General features: G+C 62.2%; 1 protein-coding gene across 5 annotated transcripts in view; it reads left to right on the top strand.

Moving 5' to 3' along the window:
* Positions 1–399: 399 nt before the first annotated feature.
* Positions 400–25,723, top strand: part of MEGF6 (multiple EGF like domains 6) — an 86,648-nt gene continuing 61,324 nt past the window's right edge. For 4 of the 5 annotated variants that reach the window (XR_011996014.1, XM_072731083.1, XM_072731085.1 and 1 more), the window contains exons 1-4: positions 401–675; positions 4,309–4,443; positions 8,646–8,755; positions 20,100–20,204. Coding sequence is in view for 4 of the 5 variants with exons in the window: in XM_072731083.1 (XP_072587184.1) it covers positions 566–675; positions 4,309–4,443; positions 8,646–8,755; positions 20,100–20,204 (460 nt within the window). In the remaining variant the exon portion in view is untranslated. Of the gene's footprint in view, positions 676–4,308; positions 4,444–8,645; positions 8,756–20,099; positions 20,205–25,723 lie in introns of all 5 variants that reach the window. The other variant, XM_026005143.2, reaches the window with a different exon arrangement.

The following is a 25,723-nucleotide window of genomic DNA, read 5'->3' as shown; positions in this document are numbered from 1 at the left end:
CCAGGGCGAGGCCGGGGACCAACAGCTCAGGGGCCCGGGGAGGAGTGTCCAGAGGGACACGGGGGGGGGGGGTCGGGGGCGCAGCGGAGGCGACACCCCCTCCACCCTCAGCCTGGCCAGGGAGGGGAGGGGGCACGGGGATGACAATGGATGCAGCGTCGCGGAATCTTGAAGGTCCGGAGATGAGAGGTCTGAAGGCCGGCGCCTGGGCCCGAGGTCCCGCAGGTCGGTCGCCCCGGGGCGGCAGGAGCGCGCAGCCTGGGGGCGGGGCCTCGCGGCGGGCGGGGCGGGGCGGGGCGGGGCGGGGCGGGGCGGGGGTCCGGGCCGGGGGCGTGGCGAGGGCGGGCGGGCCTCCGGCGACCGGGCCGGGCGCGCAGAGTCGCGGGACGCGGGCGCGGGCCGGGCGGGAAGCCGGACCCTCGGCACCTGCGGCGGCCTGGGGCTCGGCGGGGGCACCTGCGCGCCCCGGGGCCATGGCGCACGCGGAGGCGGCGGCTCCCAGGGCCCGGCAGGGCCTCCAGTGAGCGGGGCCGGCGCGGGGAGCCGGCGCGGGGCGGCGGGCACGATGCCGGGCCTCCCGGAGGCGCGGGCGGCGGGGTGCGCGGTGGTCCTGGCCCTGGCGCTGCTGCTCCCCGCGGAGCCGGCGGGCGCCCTGCTCCGCCTGCACCCCGGCCTGTGAGTAGCGGGAGGGGAGGGCGCCGCTGGCCGGCGGGGCCCCCGGGCAGCTTTGTCCCCACGGCCCCGACCAGGTTGGGCGCTCTGCAGCACCTGGGGAGGGTCGGGCTTGGGTCTGGGGGTCCCGGGAGCGGGGCCGCCCCCTCCTTCCCGGACCGGCGTCCTCCTCCTTCATAACGCGCGCCCGCGCTCTGGGCGAAGCTGCGCTGCAGTCGGGGTCCTGGCGGGCAGGGTCTGGCTCCTGGCTCCTGGCTCCTGGCCCCGAGAACGCAGGAAGGAAGCAGCCCCTTCTCACTTCCTTCCAAAGCAGGCCTCCCGGGGCCGGGGGTGGGGGGGCCTTGCAGGGGCGGGGTGCGCCCAGACAGGGGGCCCCTGGACTTGGTTTATGTGTTAAACACGTGCGTGCTGGGGCTGCGAGCCGGGGAAGGAATTCGGCACCAGAATGGGCAGGAAGAGAGGGTCAGGGAGCCAGCTCAGATGAATTCAGTTTTGAAAGATGATTCCCCAACGGGCCGCTTAGCGGTCTCTCTGAAACAGCACATCAATCCTTGTGCCGGCCTCAAAGGAAGACTGGTACCAAAGTGAGCCAGGGAAGAGGAGGGGGGGCACCTGCTGGTGGCCCCCACCCCCAGGGCTCCTGCGGGGTGCTGGGCCTGGGGCCTGTCCCATGCTGACAGGTGGCCCAAGGTTGCAGAGGGGCAGGTGACCTGGTTAGGGACCCCTGCCCAGCACCTGGTGGTGCGATGGTCACCTCTAGGCACGGCTGGGGGAGGGCAAGTCCTTGCCCCAGGATCTCCACCCTGGGTCTTGCTTTGCCCCAAGCGGGAAGATTTCCTTGCGGCCTTTTCAACAGAAAAGGAAGCCTTTGCATCTAGAAACGTGAGTGGCTTGAATCCTGACTCTCCATGTGACTCCTGCTGGACACCTTTCTTCGCTGTGATCCCCCTGGGTTAGTTTGTCCAAGGGAAGCTGCAGCCTCAGAAGGATTCTCACAGTGGCTGTCTGGCAACTCAGCCTGCCACTGCACTCTGCCCTTTGCATGGTTAGCTGGGGACTTCCCGAGGCCCAGACTGGCGGGGGTTCCAAGTGCTGGCCAGGTGGGCAGCTGCTTAGCCCGTGAGGACAGAGGCCTCCTCCTTCAGAGGGGGCTTCTGCCCCATGTGCTTGTGGAGACTGCTTGTCCCCGGCCTGGGCCCCCTTTCCTGAGCCCCGAGGGGTGGAGCCACAGGCCTGTTTGGCCTGCACCCCTGTGGCTCCAGAAGGCCTCTAGCCAGCCTGGGCAAGTGGGTTGCCTGGGACATCCTTTTTCTGCTCCATGCTTTCCTCAAAGCCTCCTCTCCCCTCTCCCTTCCTCCTCAGGGAGCCTCCACGTGGCAGGGGTGGCTGCCCCTCTGGGGGCCTGAATCCCTATTTCTTGTGAGGTTTCTATTCTCAGACTGCCCCAGGCATGTCGAGTTTTGTGACACCCAGGAGTACACCCTCCAGTGCTCTACTGTCTGATTGTCTCTGACACCCCTGGTGTGTGCCCCGACATGCTGTGGGGTGACAGTGGGCCCTGCTGCCCGGCTGACTGCGTGGGGGAGATCACTGTTCAGCTGGACTGCAGAGATGGGGAAGCTGGAACCAGAATTTTCTCTTTGCTCCTTGTACCCCAGAGGAGCAGGGGAGGGGGCCCAGAGAACAGCCAGGGCCCCAGAACATGTTTTGTCCATGCTGATCCTGTGTTCCCTGCCATCTTTTCCTTGGGGGAAAGCCGATGAGCCTGCAGGTTCTGGTGCAGGCATCCCCATCCCCTGTGTCCGGGTTCCTGAACCACCTGTTGAGCCTCTGGGGGAAGCATAGAGAAGAGGGGTGCCATGGCGGGGGATCCCGCTGACTCACAGGTGCTCAGGGGGCCGTTGTAGAGCTGTAGGAGTGCCTGTGGCTGCTTCTTTGGCTCCCACTGGCTGACCATGTCCAGATTCAAAACCCTGCAGCCTGTCTTTACTTATTTGTGCCCATAAAGTGAATTTCTGTTGGAAGAGTGGTTGGCTTTCCTTCCTGGGGCCTGGAGTGATGCAGGGCTGGCCCAAGGCTGCTGGCTGGGCTGTGGGAGCAGAGTTGGGTCAGGGAGACGGTGTCCCCACCCCCTGGAGCTCCAGCTGGCAGTGGTCTGAGGCTGCAGGGTCCCAGGCTCGAGTACTGCACCCAGGCCAGGGTGATGTGTGTTCAGAGGCCCACTGTGGGGCTCAGAAGGGGAGCCTGTGAGAACAGACCTGATGGAGAGAGACACTTCTCCATAGCCTAGCCCTCCTGGACAGGGGGGTATGAGCAGCTGGCCTTCCCCAGCTGGGCGAGGCTGCCCTGGTTTCCCATCCTCACCTCCTCACTCTGGGGCCCACCCCGGAGGGACGCTTCTCATGCCCACCTTCACCTCAGCTGCAGGCAAGGCTACCAGCCTCTAGGAGCCCCTCTGCCGGCGAGCAGATGTCCGACCGAGCTGTGTTCACTTTGTAGTCGGCCTTCCCTCCCCAGATGGGAATCAGGAGCCGACTGCCACTTGGGCTAACCCTCAGATCTCTGTGTCTGTTCCCCGCCCCCCCAACCTCCTCCACTCTGCAAATGGAGAAGCTGGCCAAGGTTATGCTTGGGAAGGGCTGGGAACTGCCCAGAGGAGACCGTGCTAGCACTCACCCCCGTTCCTGTGAGGCCAGTGGAGAACCGGCAAGGCTGCAGCTGTTTTCAGGAGAAAGCTCCCGCTGGGAGAGCCAGGCGGCTCTGCAGGCCTGGGACAGGGGGTGGGGTGGGGGGCAGTCCCTGGGGAGGAGTCCCTGAGGGAGTGGGGGCCGGAGGGGATGAGCCTTGGGGGCTGCTGTGTGAGCCTCGAGGTGTCAGTGGGCCCATGCGACTGTGGTTTGAGCAGGGCCAGGAAGGGAGGGGGTCCTCAGAGGAGACCATCCCCTTCCTCAGAGGCGTCTGTCTGGTTTCACAAACTTTTCAAAGCTTTGCCTGCTCCCTGGAAATCTGCCTGTGTGATTACCACCCTCCCTGAATCAGGGCATGCCTGGGGCAGGCTGCACCCCTCCCTCCCCTCCTGGAGCAGGGCTGGGCCCTTTCTGTCTCTCAACTATCTTCTTCCTGAGTGTGGCACACTCCTGTCCACTTGTCCGTCTGCAGGGGTTCAAGGATGCAGCAGAACCACTGAAGTCACAGGGCCCCCACTGTGCCCCCCATGCCATGCTCCCTGGATGCTCCCCTCCTTTCCACACCTACCCAGCTGTGTGCCCAGCATGAGGCCAGGGAGTGGCTGGGGAATCTGGGACCTAGGATGGGAGTCACGATGTCACTGTCCCTGCTCAAGGGGGCAGCAGTGTGTATACGTTGGGGTCTTGGCAGTAACACTGTGGGCAGCGGGGGGCCCTTCATGGAGGATGCTCAGATGTGACCCTGTAGCCACCCTTCCTCTTCCTCTGAGGTCCCAGACTCTGAGCCTCCTGCAGCCCTGTGGTAGGGGGGCGTGGGGTGGGAAGCTGTAGGGCCTGGCTGGTCTGAGCCTCACCCTGGATGACTCCATGCCCCGGAGTGGGCGTGCACGAGGACTGCTGCCTGTTGTCTGTGGTGGCTGGGGCGCTGACCACCTGTCCTCTGTCCCAGGCCCCACGTGTGTGCCGAGCAGGAGCTGACCTTGGTGGGCCGCCGCCAGCCCTGTGTGCAGGCTTTCAGCCGAACTGTGCCCGTATGGAAGCCGGGCTGCGGGCGGCAGGCCTGGTGTGTCGGCCACGAGCGGAGGTATGTGCCAGGGTCCCCAGGTGTGGAGTGGGAGCCGGATGGCTGGGGTAGGGGGCTGTCCTCATCTCCAGGCCTCTGGCACCCCTTCCCACTGTCCTGCGTCTGATGTCAAGGCCTCTCGTGCCCCCACCGGGCCACTCCCAGAATGAGGCATTGCTGTGCAGTGGGGGCCCTGCTGGGAGGAGGGGACCCTGTGGGAGGGGTACTCTGAGGAAGGCAGGGATCCAGTAGGGGAGCCGGGGACCCCTGAGGGGGTTTGACCGGATGAGAGGGGAACAGCATGGTGCCCAGCCTGCTGAGTTCTTCGGGACTTTTGTGGCCGAACCCCTGGGCCTCATTCCCAGAAGAGCCAGTGTGAAACCTTTTATTGCTCAAGACTTTATTTCAAGATCAAATTAAGGAGTGCCTTTGCATACCTCTCCTCTTTTTATAGACTCAGGCTCTGGAATCTGGGTGATTGCAAAGCTGGGTGGTGGTGGTGGGGGCCTCAGCTTGGTGACTCCCCTGGCTGGAAGCTGCGCTACTCCTGGCTTAGGTGTGGGGAAGGGGGACTTGGGCTGCAGATGGGGTGTGCTGTCCAGCTCGCAGCGTAGCCTTGAGGGTGGCCTGCATGGTGTCACTGTGTGGAGCACAAGCTCCCTCCCTGGGACCTTGCTGCTGCCTGGGGACAGTGGGACATGTCCATTGCCCTAGGTGAGCTGAGGGGCAGGGTGCTGAATGAGCAGGTGAGGCAGGGACACTGTTCCACATCCTCTGGTGCTCAGGATGGCCCTGCAGCCTCGAAGGGTCCTGCTCCAAGGTCGAGGGGCTGATGTTGAGAAGCCCCGTGGAGGAGGAAGACAGCTGTCCTCATGCTTCCCCCAGAGATGGACTCTGCAGGGTGTCCTCTGGGCCTTCCCACCTGTGCAGTGTCCACTCCTGGGCTATGTCCCCCCGACCACTCACAGTGGAAGCTGCCCGGAGCCCTGTGGCTCCAGGGTCGGAGAGTTGGGTGGGTGGCTGTGCCAAGGAGGCCACCTGGGCCAACTGTTCCCCAGTTTCCCTGTCCCTGGTCCCTAGGCTGGCCGGGGTGGGGTGGCAGCAGCGTTTCCAAAGCATCTGGGTGCCGTCCGCATCCTGGTGGGATGTCTGAGGCCCTGGGAGGAAAGTCCCCCTGCCTGGGTGGGCTTGCTGCCCTATGATGTGGGGCTGGGGCTGCAGGGTCTCTGCCAGGCTTCCTGCCAGTGTGGGGTGGGCCTGGAGTCTCTGTTCCGTGTCGGGGTCTCTTGGGAAGCCTCGGGAGGGACCCCATACAAACGGGTTCTGGGACCCTCCCTTCGAGTTCAGCAGGAACAGTTTGGGTCCCTGACCTGGGGGGGCAGGTGGCTGCCCAGTATGCCTGGCCTGGGGTGTAGTGGGGTTCCTTCCAGCCCACGGCCCTCCACTCCATGTGAACGAGAGCTGTCTCACCACCTCTCTGTCCTGCGGGGTGTCCTGTGACCTGCTCCCAGAACTTTCTAGGCCCCGTTTCACTTCCCTTCCGTGGGGCTCCTGCCTGCTAATGGGTCATGTCCCGTCCTGTGATGCTGCAGCTGAGCCCAGCGTGCTGGCTGTGGGCAGTTGCCGAATGCCTCATCCAGATGTTCCTCCAGTGGCTGTTGAAGCTGTGGCCTCTGGCTGGCAGGCTCCCCTTCATCCTTCAGGAATTCACAGAGGCTCTGGCTTCCCTGGGAGGCCGGCCCTGCCCCCTGCCCCTCACCCCCCACCTGCCAGCCTGGGGGCCAGAGGTCGGCTCTCCTAGCACATCAGGAGCGTCTCCCTGACAGACCACCAGCCAGTACAGTCTGGGGTAGGCCTCAGGAGCCCCCCCTGCCTGGCTGCATGAAAGGCCCCTTGCCTTTTGGGGGGTGCAGTCCGTGCAAAGGGAAGAGGAGAGCGTGCTTGGAGGAGCCAGGAACCCACAAGGAACCCGTCCTTCCGGGTCCATCCCCGGATCTCCTGTCCTGCGGCCCAGGGGATGGTACCCCAGCCCCCCTATGCCCCAGGCCCTGCTGTGAGCCAGCTCTGTGTGGTGACCGGAGCCCATGGAAGGTGTCCTGTGAGCTGTCCCATGTAGGCTGTGGGGGAGTGAGGGGTCAGCTCTTGGGGGCAGAGGGGTAGTAGGCCCACCAGCTGTCTTGGAGGGTCTCTGACTTGTGAGGGTGGGGTAGGTGACAGGGGGCTGGTCGGCTCCCTCATCCGGGTGACCGCGAGGAGCAGCACGTAGCCCCCGGCGAAGGGTAAATATTTACAGTGGAAGGGCTGCAACACGGTTTGCTCTGCCAAATACTGTCCACTGAAGTGGTGGGTTTCTTTCCGGGCAAGTGGTTTCATGTCCTGCCAAGGTGGTGTTTGCAAAGCTCTCCTGAGCTGCTGTGTGCAGTGCACGCGCATGAACTCACGCTTCCGGGAGGTGGCGTTGTTTGTGAGGTCCTGGTCCCCAGCGTGGCCCTGGGTTTCCCACGGCTCCCCTGGTGAGCCCCACCTGGCAGGAGGGTGTTTAGTTCCCTGGAAACAGCAGTCCAGGCCCGAGGGCCACTCCTGGGGCTCAAGGGTCCTTGACCCCTTGGCCGTTGGCCGGGCCCCGGTCCCTGTTCCTACAGACTGTGGTAGGGCAGGGCTGCTGCGTCTGAGGCTGTGGGTGGCCTCGGCTCATCGCCCTCCTCTGTCCTGTGACTGTGCTCTCTCTGATCCCCTTGCCCGGCTTCCTGCCTCCACACACAGCCCGTGACCAGCCCTGTCCTGGGGACACAGGGACCTCACAGCCATGGAGGCGGGGACTGGGCGTGGAGTCCTGTGTTAGTTCTGTTGCCGCTGTGACAACGGTGATGAACGGGGGCAGGGGGCTCCTCTGCCAGTTCTGGGTGCTGGGGGTCCCAGGCCCAGCTGTGGGTGTGGCTCGTTCCCTGTGTCCCAGGCCTCCCCACCCCCGGTCTCCGGTGGTGGTGGTGACACGGCGCTCCGCAGCCTCTCCCCAGTCTGCCGCGGCGGCTGCGTGGCCCTCTCCAGTGTGTCTGTGATGGGTCCCTTCTTGTGAGGACACCAGCCCTTGGATGTGGGACGTGGTCAGATGGCACAGCTGTTGTAACTCGCTCTCTGAAGAAGGGGGATGGAGCTTTCTGGAAGGCAGAGACTCTTCCACAATCTGAGGCCCAGCTGAGATAGAACTGGGGTATGGGAGCCTGGGGGTGTGTGCAGCCACCAGTGGGGGCGGGGGTGTCTGTGTGGGACTGAGGCGCCCTCTGCCTCCCTCCAGCATCAGCTTTGGCTCCAAGTTCACGGCTGAGGGAGGTGAGCCCCTGGACGTTGGCTCCATCAGAGCCACCCAGCCTGCCGTGCAGCTGGTGACATGCAAAGAAGCTGGTTGGAGGCTGGTGCCACCGACTGCCTGCAAAGGGGCAGAGGGTGGCCCCGAGTGGCCCAGCAGTGAAGGTGGTCTGGGGCAGCCCCTGGGTGAGCGGGTCTCTTTCTGGCTTCGACGATGCCTTCCGGTGGCTACTCCCTGTGCCAGGCTGCTGACTGGCTGGATCTGTATTTGGAGGATCCCCCTCCAGCTCCTGCCTGGGACTCTGCCTCTCTCTGCTCGGCCATCGTGGGATCCGCTCCCACCCTGAGCAGGAACCAGCCTTGGACCCAGGGCACCTGGGCTTTTCTCCTCTGAGCAGCCCTTGCACCTGCTCCCCTCTGACCTTGGTGCTGCGTGGTCCTGGTGCTGCTGCCCCCGGTGCCTCTCCCTGTCCCCAGCCTGCACTCCTTGGTGTGTATGTGGGGGCTCGCCTACGCTACAGGTGTCCTGCTGTCTGCCTCCTTGGTACCTGGGTGGACTGAGCCCAGGTCTGGATTGGTACCACCCCTGGCACAGCCTGCTCAGCACTGGGCACCCAGGAAGCCGCTCTAAGCTGGACACTTTGGGCTGACCGCAAGCCCTCAAATCTGGCCTGGTGATGAGAGCCAGATGTGGGGTGCTGTGCCCATCCTGATGCCAGCTTGGAGCTGGGCTCACAGTGGGGATGGAGGGGGAATGGGGTGGCACCCTGCCCTGGGGCAGAGCTGGCCAGGGCAGTCACTTGTCTTGCTGCCCCTGTTCATGCGGGTGGGCTCTGCTCTGGGACAGTCAGAGAATCCTCGAGGATGGAGAGAAATAGCGTCTGCAGTAAATGTTTGCTGTCTCCCTTCTTTTCTAGAACCATCTACTACACAGGCTACAGGCAGGTGTATGCCATGGAGGCCCAGACCGTGTTCAGGTGCTGCCCAGGGTGGAGCCAGCAGCCAGGCGAGCAGGGCTGCCTGTCCCGTGAGTGTCCCTTCCCCGACACGAAATTGCTGCCTCAGAAGAGGCCACGTGTTAAGGGCCTGTCCCTGGCAGTGGTGGGATGCAGGCCCCATTCCTGCATTTGGTGGCACTGGTCACAGCGTGAGGAGCTGTTGGGGCCATGCATCCCCCACTCTGCCCCCTGGAGCTGTTGAAACAGAATCATAAAAGACAGGAGCCATGAACTGCACAGGCTGATATGGGCAGGGGCCAAGGACAGAGGGCTGGGGCTAGGGGCTCTGGGCTGAGGGTGGGGCCTGTCTGCAGGGCCCGGATGTCTGGCATCAAGAGGGGGTGCCATACACTGGTGTCTGTGGGCTCAGACACCTCTTCGGGGTCATGTCTTGGAGTCCCTCACCAGCTTGCCTTGCCACGGCCATGCCCTGCCCTGGGGTCCTGTGGCTCTCTGTTCCCAGGAGGGCCCATGGCTGGGTATCGGGCTCCTGGCTCCTGTCCTGCCTCCTGTGCTGGCAGCCTGGGCTCAGTCTCCCCATTTACTTCATGGGGGTTTGTTGCTGCCTCCCTTGGGGGGGTGGGGGTTCCTGATGGATGCAGGAGGGAGGGTGAGCCTCACTCTGAAGCCTCTGCTTCATAAACTAAACGGGGCTTACAGCTGTGGGATCTGGCTGCAGGGAGTATTTGGGAAGCTGCTCCTGGCCTGTGGGTGTGGGCACAGGTGGCTTGAGGGTGGGTATGGGGACAGGTGGCCTGAAGGTGGGTATAGCACAGGTGGATGGGCAGTTGGGGCTGATAGGTAAGAGGTGAGAGCACCCCTTCCCTGCAGAGGTTGTCCCAGAGTCTGGCCTCCCCTGAGAGAGTGACATGGCACCCCTGACATGAGATGAGGGGTGGGGCCGCGCAGTGGGGGTGCCTGGGGTACCAGGTCGCCCGTGCTGGGATGGGAGCTTGGCTCCTGCCTGTCTCTCCGCTCCTGAGTCCCTCCACACACAGGAAACATGGGAGCTGCTGATTAGGGGCAGACAGTTTTACACGAACTCCAGTGGGAAAAGGGGAAGAGAAGGATGCTGGTGCTGTTTTTCTGGGAAAGGAAATGAATAATCCTCCCCAGGAAGGGAGCAGGAGGGAAGGGGAGAAGGAAGCAGCTCTGGCTTTCCCCGTGGGCAGGAGGATGTCAGGGGACAGGGTGGGTGCCTAGATGCTGGTGGCAGCAGCCCTCCTCCCCACGCTCTCTGATCATGCTGGTGTGTGTTCCCTGCTTCGGGCTCCTAGGCAAACAAAGGGATCTGTTGAGTGGGGTGCAGGGTAGAGGTCAAACCCGGGGGGCTGTGGTTTCTGCTGTGAGATGGGGCCCCTCGGGCCTGCCTAGTAACCTACTAAATGATGGGGGTGGGGAGAGGAGGCTCGGGCCGGGTGTGGTGAGCATGGTGTTTTACACCTGGGAAGGGATGTGGATGCACAATGACATGGCCGGCCTGGGGTCGGGGGACCTCTGGCTTGGCCTCTGGGGCTGGGGGGGTGAGCGTGTGCTCTCACGGGCAAGGGGAAGGGAACCTAGGGACAGGGTCATGCTCCTGAGCTGGGCTCTGATGACCCTTGGTTTCACCTGTGTCTTAGAGTGACCATCCCAGGGGCAGGGCTGAGGAGGAGTGGCAGGGCTCGAGGCCCAGCCAGACCCTGGGAGCCAGGTTGGACACAGGGCCCAAATGCTGGCTTTTGAGGGAGGGAAGGCTGATTTCAGCCCAGGCACACGGGCCGGGACAGTCTCTCCTTTGCAGCCTGGCTTGGCCTGAGCTTCTGGCCTGGCCCACGGCTCTGCCTGTCTGAGCTGGTGGCCAGGAAGGACGAGGTGGCTCTGTGTTGGCCTGGCCAGCTATCAGGAGGGGGCCGTGTGGCGCTGGGGGCAGGGAGGTCGGTGGCAGGTGGGGCCTCAAGCAGCCCTTGGCCTGGCAGAAGTAGAGGAGCTGGGCTGGGGGCAGGGCTGTGGTGGTGCGGAAATGGGGGCGTCTTGGCCACAGGGCCTGGCCTTGGGGCCTTGGGTGCCCAGGTTGTCATGTTGGCCTGGAGACATGGACAGGGTCTTCATCTGTGTCCTGAACTTGAGGCTTTGGCTTTCTTGATCATTTGTTTTTAAGAAGACACTTTCATTTTTTTTTTTTTTAAGATTTTATTTATTTATTCATGAGAGAGAGAGAGAGGCAGAGACACAGGCAGAGGGAGAAGCAGGCTCCACGCAGGGAGCCCAAGATGGGACTCAATCCCGGGTCTCCAGGATCACGCCTTGGGCCAAAGGCGGTGCTAAACTGCTGAGCCACCCGGGCTGCCCAAGAAGACACTTTTAATACGCGATTTACTTATTTATGTATTTGGAGTTCATCTGTTTCTTTGAATGCTCCAGGAAAAGGCCTGTGATCCGGCCTCTTGGGACACCCACTTGTTCCCCCATGTCTGGGTCAGTGGCACGTGAAGGGGAGGGGGGATGTGAGGCTCATGTGGGGCAGAGCCTGAGCCTGGGACCCTGCCCCCCACCCTCCCAGGATGGCTGTCGCTCAGCTGCCGCTAGCTCCGGGGATTTGGGGGGCCCTGCGGGGCCAGTGTCTGCCCATGGGTGCTTGGATCTGACAGGGAGGCTGGTTGCTAGCAGATGCTGATGTGACAGGGGCTGGGGCAGGGCAGGCCAGCAGGGCTGTGGGGTGGAGCGCTCAGGGAGCTGGCTGGGGCCCTAAGAACAGGAGGAAATGTGGAGGGAGGGGGCAGCAGAGGAAAGTAGGAGTGCTTGCTGGAGCCCCGTGGTGTGGCTGTGGCCGAGAAGGTGGGCTGAGCACGGGGAGGGGGCTTCCTGTTGTGAGCTGAGCAGTCACACTATGACCCTGTTGGGGGGTGAGCAGGTGCCCGGAGCCCCTGGGAAGCCCCATCTGTTCAGTCAGGGGACAGTCTGGGGTGGCTGCCCTTGGCCCCCTTCTCGCTGGCTTGCCTGTGGGTGCCGGGGCTGGAGGCTGGGTCGGGGCCCTCTGAGCCCCCAAATGTGAGCCGGGCCGAGGAGCTGGGCCCCCACTGAGGAAAGGTGCCCACTTCCTCCCCAGGGGCCTAGGGGTCGGGATTCTCTGGCTTTGCCGCTGTGTCCATTGCTGTGCCCCATCCCTGTGCCATTCCTCTGGTCCTGGCCAGTACTGTCCCCCCGTCCCAGGCCAGGCTGTTTGAGGTCAGGGGAGACCGAGGGAGCCCACGGTAGGAAGGGGGCAGCCTCCAAGCTGCCGCCAGCCCCAGCCCCCACCAGCTGAGGGTCATGTTCTTGCTTCGTGTGACCTGGACACGAAGCCACGTGCAGGACCCTGTGGGTTTGTGTGGGAGTGAGGAGAAGACGTCATGCTGGGTGAGAATGACAGGAAGCTTCTAATGGCCACTGTGATTTCTCAGAGACCTGCTTAGCAGTGTTTGTGACCTGGAGGTGACGGAAAAGGAACAGTGCTAGCTGGGTGGGGCAGCATTGCCTGGTGACTGGGGGCTTCCTGAGGTCTGCATGGTACACATGTGCCCCAGGGGCAGCTGGGCACTGGCCCCGTCTGCTGTTGGGGGCCCAGATTTCTGCCCAGCGGCACTCTCAATTCCACGTCTGCCTCAGTGGGCTGCAGATTTTGCCTGGATCCCCCAATGCCCTGGGTCCTGCCCCACCTCAGCCAAGAGGGGGCCGTCTGTGCAGGTGGGGGTCTGGCCTAGAGCAGCTCTACCCCCACAGGCTGCTGCCTGCAGACCCTGACATGATCCACCCAGGGGTGGGGTGCCCAGAAGATGGTCTGTGGCTCCCGGCTCTGACTCTCCTGTGCCGGCTGAGCTCCAGCCATCTGAGGGGGCCACGGGATGCAGAGACAGAGCCTGAGTAAGTGCCAGGAGCTGCACCAGCGATGTCGAGTAGGAAGGGGCTCTGTCAACTGGGAAGCTGTGCATAAAGCACAGTCAAGCAGTTTCTATTGTTGCAGGACTTCTCAGAGCACTTAACATGCTCACATGTCCTGCGGATTCCTGAGAAGGACTATGTAGTATTTTCCAGACCAATTCTTTCTTTAAAAAGAATGAAAAGATACAAGAAAGTCGAAAAAATAAAGTGTCCCTAAAGCACACGCTGGGCAGCTCTCTATCAGGCCCCACAAACATTTGCGCAGGGACGGCAGGGTGCTGTGCATGGGCTCAGGCCCGGTAGGGTGGGGGTAGCAGACGCTGGGATGGGCCCTTCCTCCTCGGAATGGCTGTCCTATGGCAGCAGATGCAGGACGCCCTGGAGCACTTCTGTGCTGGCCTGTGAGCCATGCGGGGGTGGGGAAGGCTGTGGGGAAGGCTGAGGTGGGGTTAGAGGCCTCAGGCCTGGTGGGGCTGGGCGGGGCTCGAAGTAGCTACCCTCTGGGGGTGGAGGTGTATGGTCCAGGTGTATGGTCCAGGGACCCTTCTTGCTGCGCCGAGCTTTCCCCCGAGGCCTGGGTGCTCGCTGGCTGGTGGCCGGTCTGTGTGTCCTGGGTCTCCCCAATGTGAGCTCCCCCATAAAGACTGTTTCCCAACGGGGTCACTTTCTGAGGCCCTGGGGCCCTCGTGAGGACAGGTCTGCCTGGGGGGAGGGACACAGTCCCCTCAGGGAGGGGAGTATAGAGGCAAAGCAGGGTTGTCAGGAGCCACCTCAGGGCTGGTCCTGGTGGGTCGCGGGGCACAGTGAGAAGTCGTTGGTTCTAGATGTGTGTGAAGGAGTGGGAACTGGGTCTGGACAGCGTGGCTGTGGCTGGGTTCTCAGGACCCCATGTGTGCCCGGGGTGTGTAGGGCAGTCTCAGTGGAGACCACGGCCTGGGGAGGACGCTGCAGTGTGGCTGCCCAGAGCTTTCTCTGTGGGCTGCCCGGCCTGTCTCGGTCATGCGTGCCTCCTCCTGCCCCGGGGATGCCAGGCCAGCTGGAAGAAATCTGTGGCCTGGGAGGGCTTCATGTGAGTAGGGGAGGGACCGACACGGTGTGTTGCCACAGGAGCTGGGGACGGGCTGTGGGGTTCCTTAAGGGGACAAGCCCAGGCTGCTGCCCACCTGGCGGGCTTGCCCTTCAGATCTCCCTCCCTCCTAGGACGCACCGTCTCCCCTGTGATCCTGTGGCTGCGGGAAGGAGCGGCAGGAAGGCTGCCCTGGGGCCTGGGGACGGCCGCCCTCTGCCTTCCTGCTGCTCTGGTCACTTTTCCTTTTCCGTTCTGGCCGCGGGTCAGCCCTGCGCCCAGTGTGGGAGTTTGCAGAGCTGGCGTTGTTGTGGACATAACTGCGCACACAGTTGCTAGGGGTGTACATGTTGTGCCATGACCCCTGAGCCCCTAGGATGCCCTCTCTGGACGGTGTAGTTAGACTCACACAGTACTATGCCTGGCACATTTGCACGTTTGCACACATGCACACTCGTACACTGGGCCAGCATGCTGTCCACCCAGGCGAGCTCACCCACTTCACACACACATACACACACGTGCACACACACACACATGGTTCATGCTCACACTGATGCACACATGTGCACACAAGTACACATGCTTACATGTGGATGGTCTCACATATACTGACGTGCTCACCCTCAGATATGCCCATACACATGTGCTCATGCACAGGCTCACTCGTGCACACACATGCTCTCTACACACGTGCTCATGCTCACATGCATATGTGTATACCACGTGCCTGCTCACTCATGTGTGTGTGCAGAGCTCACACCTGTGTGTGTGCCTGCACGCCCACATGCACACATGCACAGATGTGCTCACATGTCCTGTTGCAGCCCCACGACATTCACACTGAGCAGGTGCCCTCCCCTTCCCCTGCTCCCCTGTCTTCCAGCCCAGGCAGTGCATGGCCACGGGGAGCCCTGTCTCAGAGTCCCTGGGCCTTGGGCAGGTGCTGGCTTGGCTCTTCCTTGGGAGGTGCTAGAGCAAGTCCCCCACTGCAGCAAGGGTCTGGCACGAGGGGAGTTTGGGGTGGGGGCATGGAGTCCAGGTCTCTAGCCATCAGCTAGCATTGGGTAGAAGGCCAGCAGGTTCAGTGGCAGAATAGGGACAGAGGGACCAAGTGGGCAGGACCTGGGCCTGTCCTGTCCCCTGGGCCCTCAGGGAAGTGATCTCCATCTGTAGCCTCGCTTTGCTGTGAGGTGGGTGCTGTGGTTCCCACTCCTGGTCACTCACAGGCGGCCTGACCAGCACCTTGGATGAGGTTTAGGAAATGCTGCTCTGTGGCCTGGTCGATGAGGTGAGGACCACTCAAGCCACAGTGCTGGTCTAGCTGCCCTGTGGGGGCCTGGGCCCAGCATTGTCCTCACCACCATCCCCTTCATCTGGCTTTCCCCCACTCAGCATTGTTTCAACCCCTAAATGCCTCCATGATGGTGGACAGAGGTGCTTTGTGCCGGGTCCGGCTGACTGCCTGGTGCTGGTTTCCCAGGCTGGTTGCTGCAGGAGAAGCATTGGGGGCCGGTGTGTCCTCTTTGGGTCCCACCCTGCTGTGTGTGCCTGCCCTGTGTCCCGGCAGCCCTAGGAGAGTATCTCTGGGAGACACAAAACCTGTCTCTGGCTAGCCTGGGGGGCTTTGGCCACGGACAGGGCTGTGCCCCATGCTGGTGTCACCTCTTCCTTTGCTGGGTCTGGCAGCTGGGGACCAGCTGTCGTCAGATTCGTTGGCTGCGTTCCATCTGGCTACCTGAGATTCCCGAGAGCCAGGCCCACCCTGGGAGCTCCCGTGGGCGGTTTTATTGGGCCCCACATCCACCACATGTCTTGGTGCTGGGGTGATCCCAAGTGACAGTGGAGGAACTGCTTCCCAGAGAGGCCTCTCCCAGGCTCCATCCTGAAAATTCTGTGTTGGGTGCAGGGAGGGGCTGGGGTCACCTGCAGGCCTGGTCAGGATGTGACTTCAGCCCCAGCCAACAGACAAGCATGCCCCTCCTCTGGAGCTGGCGGAGGAATGGGGCTCCCCTGCTCCTGGGCCCAGCCCTCACTGCAGAGAGAGGACTGGACCCAGAGGCTTCTACACGGGAAGTCCACAGGAGTCCCACAGCTGGAAGAAACCACGCGAGGAGGAACTTGGTCTTGGGTCTAGTTGACCCTTCCAGCCCTGGCCTACTTGAGCTGCAGAATGAGTGTGGGGTGTCAGGGCCGCTTTGGCAGAGGTGCCCAGGAATAGAGCTCGTTTGCAGCGCTAGCCTTGAGGAGGCTGACACTTGGTGACCTTGGCCATGTGTTCAGAGCCTGCAGGTGGGCGGCCAGGCAGACCAGGAGAAACTGATCTCCCTGGATCACACCTGTCCCGCCTCAGGCCACTCAGCTGTCCAGCAGGTAGCTGCTTGGGGAGGAGAAGAAGGGAGGCCATGGGCTCAGCCGAGTGGCCATTCCAGGGATGTGACCTGGGCTTCCTGCCCAGAAACCCAAGCCTTGCAGAGGAGTGGCTGTCCCAGGACAGGTGCCGCTCCTGTTGCCTGCAGCAGGGTTTGCTTGAGGGCTGGCATTAGGAAGCCACAGAAGATGTCCAGGGGCACCTGGGTGGCTCAGTCGGTTCAGCATCTGACTCGTGGTTTCAGCTCAGGTCATAATCTCAGGGTCGTGAGCTTGAGCCCTGCGTCGGGCTCCATGATTAGTACGGACTCTGTTGGAGATTCTCTCCCTTTACCCCTCCCCCGACTCATGTGCATGTGTGCGTGTGTGCTCTCTCCAGCCAGTCTGGCAGGCCGGCTTATGGTGCCGGAGGCTCAGGCTCTAAAATAAATAAATCTTTAAGAAGAAAAAGTAAAGAAAGAAAGAAGAGTCTAGACGTGTTTCCCTTGCCCTGGGAACTGTGCTCCCCAAATCTGTTGTCCTGCAGACTGGACTCCCCTTGGGGCCCTGCCAGCCTTTGGTTCTGAGGATATGTGTAGACCACCGTGTTTCACCCCAAAGCGAAGGCCTGATCGGGGGAGCTGGGATGCTTGGTCCCTGTCCCCGCACCACCAGCCCGTTATGCCACTATGGAGGGCGGTGTTCTCCTCTGTTTAGACCATGGGCAAGGAGGCCTGTCAGCCTGGGAGCGGGCTGCTGTGGCTGGGGAGTGTGCTCAGGTTCAGGCAGTGTGTGGGGGAGACACTGGGCGGGGCAAAGGTCCCCGAGAAGGTTGTACTCCGTGTGCAAATCCCCTGAGTTTCTAACCCACTGATTCATGTCAGACCAGAGCTTGAATGTGTATGTACAAGACTCGAGCAGCCCTGCCTGCTAAGGCATCTGGGCCATGGGGAGCCAGCAGGGGCTTGGGGCAGGGGGAGACGCATGCACAGTGGTTCCTGGGGGGCTTCTGCAGCCCCTTATGGCTCCCCCGGCCCGGCCTTCCTTCTGCCTGCTTGGCCATCACAGAGCTCGACCGCTGGGGCAACAGACCCCGTGGGCACCGGGCGTCCAGGTCCCCTCTGCCTGCCCTGGGGCCCCTGTGGGTCTGGTGACTGCAGGTCTGGCCAGGCTGACAGCCTGCCAGGGAGGGTCCCCAAGCAGACCCCCTGCCACGGCCCCGGGACACAGCAGGTATGTGAACAAATTAGCTAACGTGACTCTCAGACACACTTGTTACTTGGAAATCTCTGAGCTGTTGGCGAGGTGTCCACTGGCCTTCGTTAGCAGCCGTGTGTCACGAGTTTCTGACTCGGTTCTTCCTCCTGCCTGGGCGTCCCTGTTTCTTGTGGAGGGCGTCCTACGAGCTGCTTGGAAAGCCAGGCTCTGGCCGCTGAGCTCTCTGCCCAGGAGTGAGGTCTTCCAGGGCTCGCTCGTCCTGGGTCTTTCCTCAGGGCCGGCGGGTGGGTCCTGGGGGAGCTTGTCTGCTGTCTGCTGTCCCCTCCAAGGGGCAGTGGGAGGGTCGCCCTCCTGACATGGGGGATGCAGGTCCTTGCCCTGCTGCCTGGCCTACCAGGTGGGGTCGTGCAGGTGAGACCCCAGGATGCTCTGCTTCCCAGGCTCCCCTCTGCAGTGTCACGGCCCCCTGATGGGGCATAACTTCATGCATCTTTGCCTTTCTTGGTTTTCGTTTCTTTCATTTTTTTTTTTAAGATTTTATTTATTCATGAGACACACAGAGAAAGGCAGAGACACAGGCAAAGGGAGAAGCAGGCTCCCTGCAGGGAACCCAATGCAGGACTTGATCCCAAGACCCCAGGATCACAACCTGAGCCAAAGGCAGATGCTCAACCCCTGAGCCACTGAAATGCCCCTTGCTTTTTGTTTCTGTGGCTGTGCAGCCATATGTACCCCTCCGGCCAGGAGAACCCCAGCTCTGCCCTCCCCGGAAGGCCTGGCTCCACTTGCTGTGTACTGCCCTCTTGCTTTGATCCATTTAGCAACACTCATGGGGCAGCTTGGAGGTGTTGGCGTGTCGGTGAGGCCGAGGTTCACGGCAGGTGGTGGTCAGGATGGAGCTAGTGCCCGCTCTCAGGTAGTCCATGGCCGCAATGGGAGAGGGTGCTGTGCTATGGGCACTAGTGTCTGGACACTGAAGGCGGCTCCCCGACAAGGTGACATTTGGGGAAGGCGCAGTTTGTCCAGGCAGGTGGCAGCCCAGAGTGGAGCTGGGGTCTGGCAGGCCGGCTTATGGTGCGGGAGGCTCACAGTGTGTGGGGCTCATGGTGTGGGGGGCTTGGTGCCGGCCGTGGAGAGCTGCTGAAGGTGTATAGCCGGGGGCCCTGTGTCCTATTCCCATCGGACAAGATCAGCAGTTGCGGGAGGGAGAAAGTAGGCAAGTAGGAGCCAGGGTGAGGGTAATGGTGGCTTTGACCAGCACCTGGTGCTAGAGGGGGAGGGGCTGGGGGAGGGTAGGTTCCACGGACCCTGGAGGTAGGTTCCCGGCCCTCGGCATCTGGGACACTGATGTGGTCTGTGCCCCGGGTCGGCCTCTCTACCCAGAGCTCCCTGGGTGGACTCCAGGGTCACCATGTGCATTCCCTGCACACCCCTATGGCACCGTTATATCCCCAACCCCCCACTCCTGCCCCTTTTCAGACACATCCCCAGGCTGCAGGTGTGGGGCTGGAGGGAGGAGGCCTGAGGTCTGAGTTGGCCTGCACGGTGATCCAAGCAAGGGGACATGCTCCCTCCACACTGGAACAGCAGCCCTGGTCATGGGACAGGGGAGACCGAAGCATTCCGCAAAGGGCCAGACCCTCCTGACCCCAGATTCTAAGTAGAGAACCCTGGGGTGGGGTCCCTGCTCACTGGCTGTGTGACCTGAAGCCACGTGCTGTCCGTCTCTGAGTCTGTTTCCTTATCAAGCATAGTGTCTGGCACAGAGGGCTGCTTGGACCTAGGTGCCTGGCCAACAGCCCTCCCACCTTCTGAGTCTGTCCCTGCTCCTGGTGGGCATGCCATTGGTGACCCATGAAGGAAGTCACTGAACCCACCATGGGTCACGCCAGGGTCACGCCAGGCTCCCAGAGGCTTTTGTGGGGGGTAGGTCCCTGTGCAGAGCACCCACTCACCCAGTGAGTACCCCTGAAGCCTCTGGACTCGGAGCCAGGCTGCTGGGGTCCCGGGGTGGGGGCCCAGCCCACCCACCTTGGCTGTGCCCTCCTGTATGTAGAGCCAGGAAATTGGTGCTGGACATACGTGGTCCAGCCTGGGGCGGGGTACTCGCTGTGACGGGGCCAGCAGGCAGTTTGGGACTGTCAGGCCCTCAGGACTGCCTGCCTCACCCATAGACTTGCCCTTCCCCTCCCAGAGCCCCTACCCCTGAGGCCAGCTGCTTCATCCCTGTTGTACACTAGTGCTGGGAGGGGAAGGTGGGGCTCAGCACCCCCTTAGTACCCTGAGCCCCGAGTGGGAAGCCTCCTGGGCCCGTGGGGTGGAGTGTGGGGGAAGGCTGTGCTGGCCTGCACTGGCGTTGGCCTTCCTAGGGCTGACCAGCCTGGTGTTGCCACCCTCAGGGCCATGAGCAGGAGGGCGGGGTCCTCAGCGAAGCCTGCAGCCTCCTTTTAGCAGTGGGCAGTCCCCTGCCACCCCTGACTCCCTCCCCGCCTCCTCAAGAAAGTATGGGGAGGGGGCTTCAGGCTCTGGTGGTTGTGGGCCAGTGTGTGACCCAGGACAGCACAGAGCTGGGACCAGTGACCTGACAGCAGGGTAGGGTTGCCGGCCTGGGAGACCTTCCCCTACTCACAAGGTTCGGGGCTCAGCTCTCAAGATGGTCTCTCTGGGCTTTCATGGGAGGAGGGCTTCTTTGGGTGAGGGTCGGGTCCTGTCCAGCCTGAGGCCTTGCCTGATGGGGGGTGCTGAGGGAGGGTCCCCAAGGATGCCATGTCCTGTGGGTGGGCTGGGGCTGCCCCTCGGCTGCAGCCCCTCCTCACATGCCTTCTCTCCTCTCTCTGTAGCCCAATGCAGCACCGGCCTCTGTTTTAACGGCGGCCACTGCGTGCCTGGCTCAGCCCAGCTCTGCTACTGTCCTCGAGGCTTCCAGGGCCCACGCTGTCAGTACGGTGAGTGGACGGACGGGCATTCCCTACCCTCACCCTGCTCCCTGCTGCTCATCTCAGGTGGTTGGGGGGACCCGAGACACTCTGCATGGATGAGACAATGCACCCCATCATCTCAGATCCCGCGCTGTGCAGCCGCGGCCTCCAGTGAGATGGGCAGGCACTGGCCGGGTTGCTGGGTGGCCGGGAGGGGCCTGTCCCAGCCTCCCCAAGAGGCTTTCCTGCCTTGCTGGAGGCCCGGGAGTCCTTGATGGTGAAAGCTGGGGGGCCATGCAGGGTCCTACTGGAGGCAGTTGGTTCCCTTAGCCCTGGCATGTCTGCAGACTGATGCCCTTGAACAACAGAAACTCAGTCCAGTGATTTTTCAAGACCTAATTGCCTTTATCAGCAGATTCATGGGTTGGGCGGAATCCCACGTAGCAGAAAGGAAAGGATTTAAAGGGTTGAGAAAGAGCAGGAGGAAGGAAAGTACTAATAGGCGTCGTTGCCATGGGCGAGGCAGCCGTCCAAGGAGCCCTTTCCCAGAGCCCACCAGGAAGTGCCTGTGCCAGCTGCTTGCAGGCACCGTCCCCGGGGCTCAGGGCCTGGCTTATGGACGTGGGGCCTTAACCTAATGGATGCCACTTTGGGACCATCTTGTGGTTTTCTTTATAATAATGTGCCTTCGGGAAAATGTTGGCTGGGTGCTGGCTGGGGGGTCAGGCTTAGAGCAGGCGTGGAGGCGATGGGGTTTTTATAAAGTACACAGGAGTGCATGAAAATTATCAAAAGAAGCCCCCCAGACATTCATCCTAAGTTCTTTGCGACAGGAAGGCGTGAGCATCTCTCTGGGACTTCCTGCTCCGTCCAGAGTTTCTTCATTGACTGTGTAGCCTTTGGGGTCCTGTTGGAATGGGCGCAGAGCCATGGCCATGCAGTGAAATGAAATACTCCCAGACGGCTTCCGGTTCTTTGAACTTGGTCCTAGCAAGCAGCTGGGGGCTTCTTCCAGGTGGATGCCAGGGCGGACGTCCTACGCCATGCTTCAATGCTTCAGACGTCCAGCAGGCAGCTGGGGGAGGGGTGGGCCTCAGTAAATTGTGGGGAACAGGGGGCCCCCTGTTTGTAGAGGGGCCCCTGCCCTCTGGCCAGTCCTTGTGTGTTCCCAGGTGGTGGTTTCCCATCTACCTCCAGCATGGGCTGCAGGCAGAGGTCCTGGGGAGAGGCTGAGTCCCTGAGTTCTGAGACAGGTGCCAGCACCCCCAGTTGCTGGCAGGCGGCGGCTCTGGCTGCTTACCCAATGCTCTCGGTTAGTTGGAAGGTTCTCTGCTGAGCCAGTTCCTCAATCATGCTGCTTTGTGGGCTCTGTGGGCTGGGAGGACTGATGCCCAGGCTGTGGAGTGAGGCCTGCTGTCTAGAGCACCCCCAGGTGCTGGGGGAATGCTGCCCCATGCCTTGGTCCCTCTGGCTCCATGCCTCAGCCTCACCTCCTGACTTTAGGACCCTGAACCCCTCTGCGGGCTGCCCCATGTGACCCCTATGCCCCACTCCCAAGGCAGGCTGGGGTTCAGGCTAGGTCCAGGCCTGGATGGAGGGGGCCAACTGTCACACTGCGGCTCTTCCAGGTTTGGCCACGAGTAGAAGCGGGGAAATGCTTTGAGGACCTTCTGTCTCATTCAGCTAACCTTTATGAACCGTGTGCTGCTTGTTGGGAGGTTTGTTCAGGTTGGGGTGAGATAGCTGGTCCTGGTGGTGAGCTCCCTTTGGGGATGTTGCTGGAACAGGGTGTAGCTTATGGTCAGCTGCACAGATGCCTCTGGGGTCCCTGCTGGGGAGAGGGCTGTCTTCGGTCATGTCCTCCAGGAAGCAGCTGGGGGCACCTGCCCTACCCCCTAAAGGCCAGCCCTGCTCTGCCCTGCTTCTTGTCAGGCTGAGAGTACAGGGGTGGGTGTGCAGGAGTAGATATGCAGGGTTGGGTGTGCAGGGTTGAGTGTGCATGGCTGGGTGTACAGACTGGACATGCAGGCCTGAGTGTGCAGTGCAGGGGTGGATGGGCAAGGCTGTGTGTGCAGGGGTAGATATGCAGTGTTGGGTGTGCATGGCTGGGTGTGCAGACTGGACATGCAGGGCTGAGCGTGCAGTGAAGGTTTGGATGTGCAGGGCTGGATTTGTAGGGTTGGGCGTGCAGGGCTGGTGTGCAGGGCCTGGTTTGCAGGGTTGGGTGTTCAGGGCTAGGTGTGTAAGGCTAGATTTTCAAGGGTGGATGTGCAGGGCTGGGTGTGCAGGCTGGGTGTGTAGACTGGACGTGCAGGGCCAGGCATAAGGGCTGACCACCTGCAGGGGCGCCCCAGACTGTACTTCCGCCCAGACTTCCGATGGCACCATCTTCCAGTCTCCCTCCTGCTGGGTCTGGATGAGGCGGACCTGAGCCTCAGCACAGTTGGGAATATTTAACTAACCCCCCAATTATAATTGATTCCAGTTTTGAAAATAAAAGCCACATTTTTTTCTGGTTCCCCCAAAGTCTTTCATTTGAACAAAAGAGGTGGGGGAGGAAGGCACCCTGCTAGGTCGATTGTGGCAAGCAGAGGGGGAGGGAGCCCCTAGGAAGAGTCCCACCCCCAATGGCCCTCTCCTCCCTGGGGCTGTAGGCCAGGGGGCTCCAGTGGCTTAGCCCTCTGTCCCCCCTCCCACCACCCCAGCTCCCCTCCCCTCTCCTCCAACCCTCTCCGGAAGGCTTTCTGCACCAGTGGCTGGAACACTAGGGGGCCTATGTGGGCAGAGCCCAGGATAGGGGGCAGAGTGTGGGGGGCTGGGCCCTGGGTCCCCCATAGCAGAGCCCTCACCTCATCCAGCTCAGGCCCTCAGTGTGGCCAGGGCCAGCTTCTGTGGCCTGTACGAGGGCCAGTTGGACCCGGGACAGCATCCTGGACCCTAGTCACTCCTTTGGTCAGGTCGGGACAGAGGGTGGTTTTGTGCAGGTCCCAGGTGTCAGCGCAGGTGAAGTGCAGGGTGCCCTGGTGGAGAACCCTGAGGTGGGAGGCAGCACCATCCCTCATCTGCTGGGCATGAGGGTGTTGGGATGGATGACGCAGTGACTGGGGATTGCCCCTTGTTCTAGGAGTAACTGTAGGGGCAGCATACCTGAGCCTCTGTGGGGTGCAGCTCACGTGTCCCCCCCGCCACCCCCCCCACCCTCCCGCCACTGGCCTGGCCTAGAGAGGGCAGCTGAGGACCCTGGGAGTTCTGGGCTGACCCTACTTCTGCAGTCCCCACCCAGGCTCTCTAGGCCAAGCTTGGCCGGTGGAGGACCTGAGGCCAGGACGGCCGCCTTGGGGCTGGCTGGCCTGGCAGGTGCCCTGTGACCTGCTCCTCTGCCTCCACGTCGACCTCACAGGGAGAGAGGTCAGAGGCCCTTCTGGGAGCCCCCGTGCCCTCACGGGTCCTGCCTTCTGAGCAGGAAGCCAGTGGCTAGGGGCCCGGGGTGTGGGCTGGAGGCTGCTGTGCTGGGAAGCAGAGCAGTAGGATGGGGCTGCAGCGTGAGGGCGTGGGGGTGGGAGCAGGCCCCGCTGTCTGAGCCTCTGGCCCTGGCTCAAGGACAGCTCTGTTTCTAAATTGGGTGGATTGATCAGTGGAGAGGAAGCAGGCCTCCCAGGCTGCCCGTCAGTGCTGCCCACTGTGTCTGACGGTGGGAGTCTGACCCCTGGCCCAAGGTCCAGATACTGCCCAGCGCTGCTCTTGGCCAGCCGCTGGGACCAGGCGTGGGAGCCACTGCTGCTCTGGAGCCTGGTCCTCATTGAGGGGTGAGGGGCGGGAGCCGAGAAGGGCCCGTGCTGCCCCCGATGAGGGGCTGGGGACTCTGGGCCACAGTGTCTCATCTCCTGGCCTCCTTCCCTCCGGCGTGGGCTGAGGGGAATGGCTGATGTCCTGCTGCTCCTGTGGGGGCCACTGTCCTGAAGGTGGCAGCCACTGCAGCCCTAGCCTGGCCTGATTGCTTCGGAGGCGGCTCAGCCAGGGTCCTGTGGCTGTGGCCTTGGGCTAACCTGTCCTGACCAGCCTCTGACCTTGATCCTGGGCCATGGTTCCAGGTTCCCCGTGCGCTTCCCTGTGCCATCTCACACTGGCTGCCTGCAGGAGGTTGCTTTTTGACCCCAGGAGTTAGGGGGCATCCCCTGTGAGCACCTGGCACCTTTCCCCTCAGCCGGGGATGCTTCCTGGCTTCCCTGGGAGGTTGCCCTTGGGATCCAGCCTTTGCAGAGCTGGGTCCACTTTCTGGGTGATCAGAAAACGCAGCCATGCAGTCTGGAGTGGCTCTCCTCTGCCTGCGGGGGGGCCCAAGTGGCAGAGCGGCCGTGGGCTTTGTCTTCTCCATGCACACCTGCTTTAGCTGCATGAAGCACTGCCTCCGAAGACACTTCCTAAAATCTCCAGAGCCCTGCTTTCCTGCAGGAGGCGGCACTGGGGTGTCTGCTTGGTGACTTCTGCTGCCTGGCATGGGGCCACCTCGGCCCTTGGGAGGAGAAGGTTTGGGGGTCACATGGAGGGGGGTAGTGGCTGTGACTCTGCCCTCTGGCCTGTGCCCTGCTGCCCTTGGTGTTGGGCTGGACCAGGGGTGGCTGCTGTAGGCCTGTCCTGCCTGAGGCTGGGCCGCATCCCTGCAGGGTGGCCGGTCTATACGCGGTCTGTTCTAGGACAGCTGAGACCGGCCATGCGTGGCATCCAAGCCAGTCTTTCAAAGCGGCTGACTCTGGGAGAGGCATTTATGTTCACATGGCGAATTGCTTACCTACCAGGTTGTTAAGTACCACCTCCCCCCATAGCCAACCACAAAGGCGCCTCTGTCTTTTGGGATGATCGTGGCCTCTGCGCCTGCCTGTGCACAGCGGGGCTGTGGGCCTCTCCCAGGCCTGACTCCAGAGTCGGGTGGTCTTCTTATGGTGTAATTATAGACAGGAGAGCCGACAGGCAGACCCTCCTGGGAGTGGGGTCTGTGAGCCTGCCCTGCCTGTTCTGATTGGGCGTCTGCAGAGAGGGCATCTCCAATGCCCCTGCCCGTGTGGGGCCTCCCTGCTTCCCCTCCCTAGGCTGCCCCAGGCTAGAGACCCCACCCTGTTCTCCTGGGTGGTCGCTTGAAAGGACCCTGTGAATCTGTCCTCAGCCACATTGTCCTGTCTCCTCCCTCCCCAAAGTTCACCCAGACTCTTCTGTGAAGTATCCTTTCCAGGACTACAGGGTGGTCCTGGGGTGCACCCTGGGTAGGCGGGGTGCTCGTCCCGTTTTATAGATGGGGACCCTGAGCTCGGGCCATTCATCAATTGCTGGGGTTAGTGGTGCTCAGTGGTGCTCGGCAGGCTCCTGGACTCACCAGCGCAGGGCTGGATGCTCACGGGGGCCCCTGCAGGCTGGGATGGGGGAGCCTGGGTGGTTCTGGGGTTTGTCGGCACAGGCATCCGTGTGGATCCCCAGACCGTCGTTACCTTGGGACTGATGGGCTAGGGTGCAGCCACTCCCTCTGATGTGTTTGGGGTGGAGGGGCCTATCCC

This window comes from Vulpes vulpes, chromosome 12, assembly GCF_048418805.1.
Source record: "Vulpes vulpes isolate BD-2025 chromosome 12, VulVul3, whole genome shotgun sequence".
Classification (NCBI taxonomy): Eukaryota; Metazoa; Chordata; class Mammalia; order Carnivora; family Canidae; genus Vulpes; species Vulpes vulpes.
Note: the sequence above shows the minus strand (reverse complement) of the source record. Positions and strands in the feature narration are given on the sequence as shown.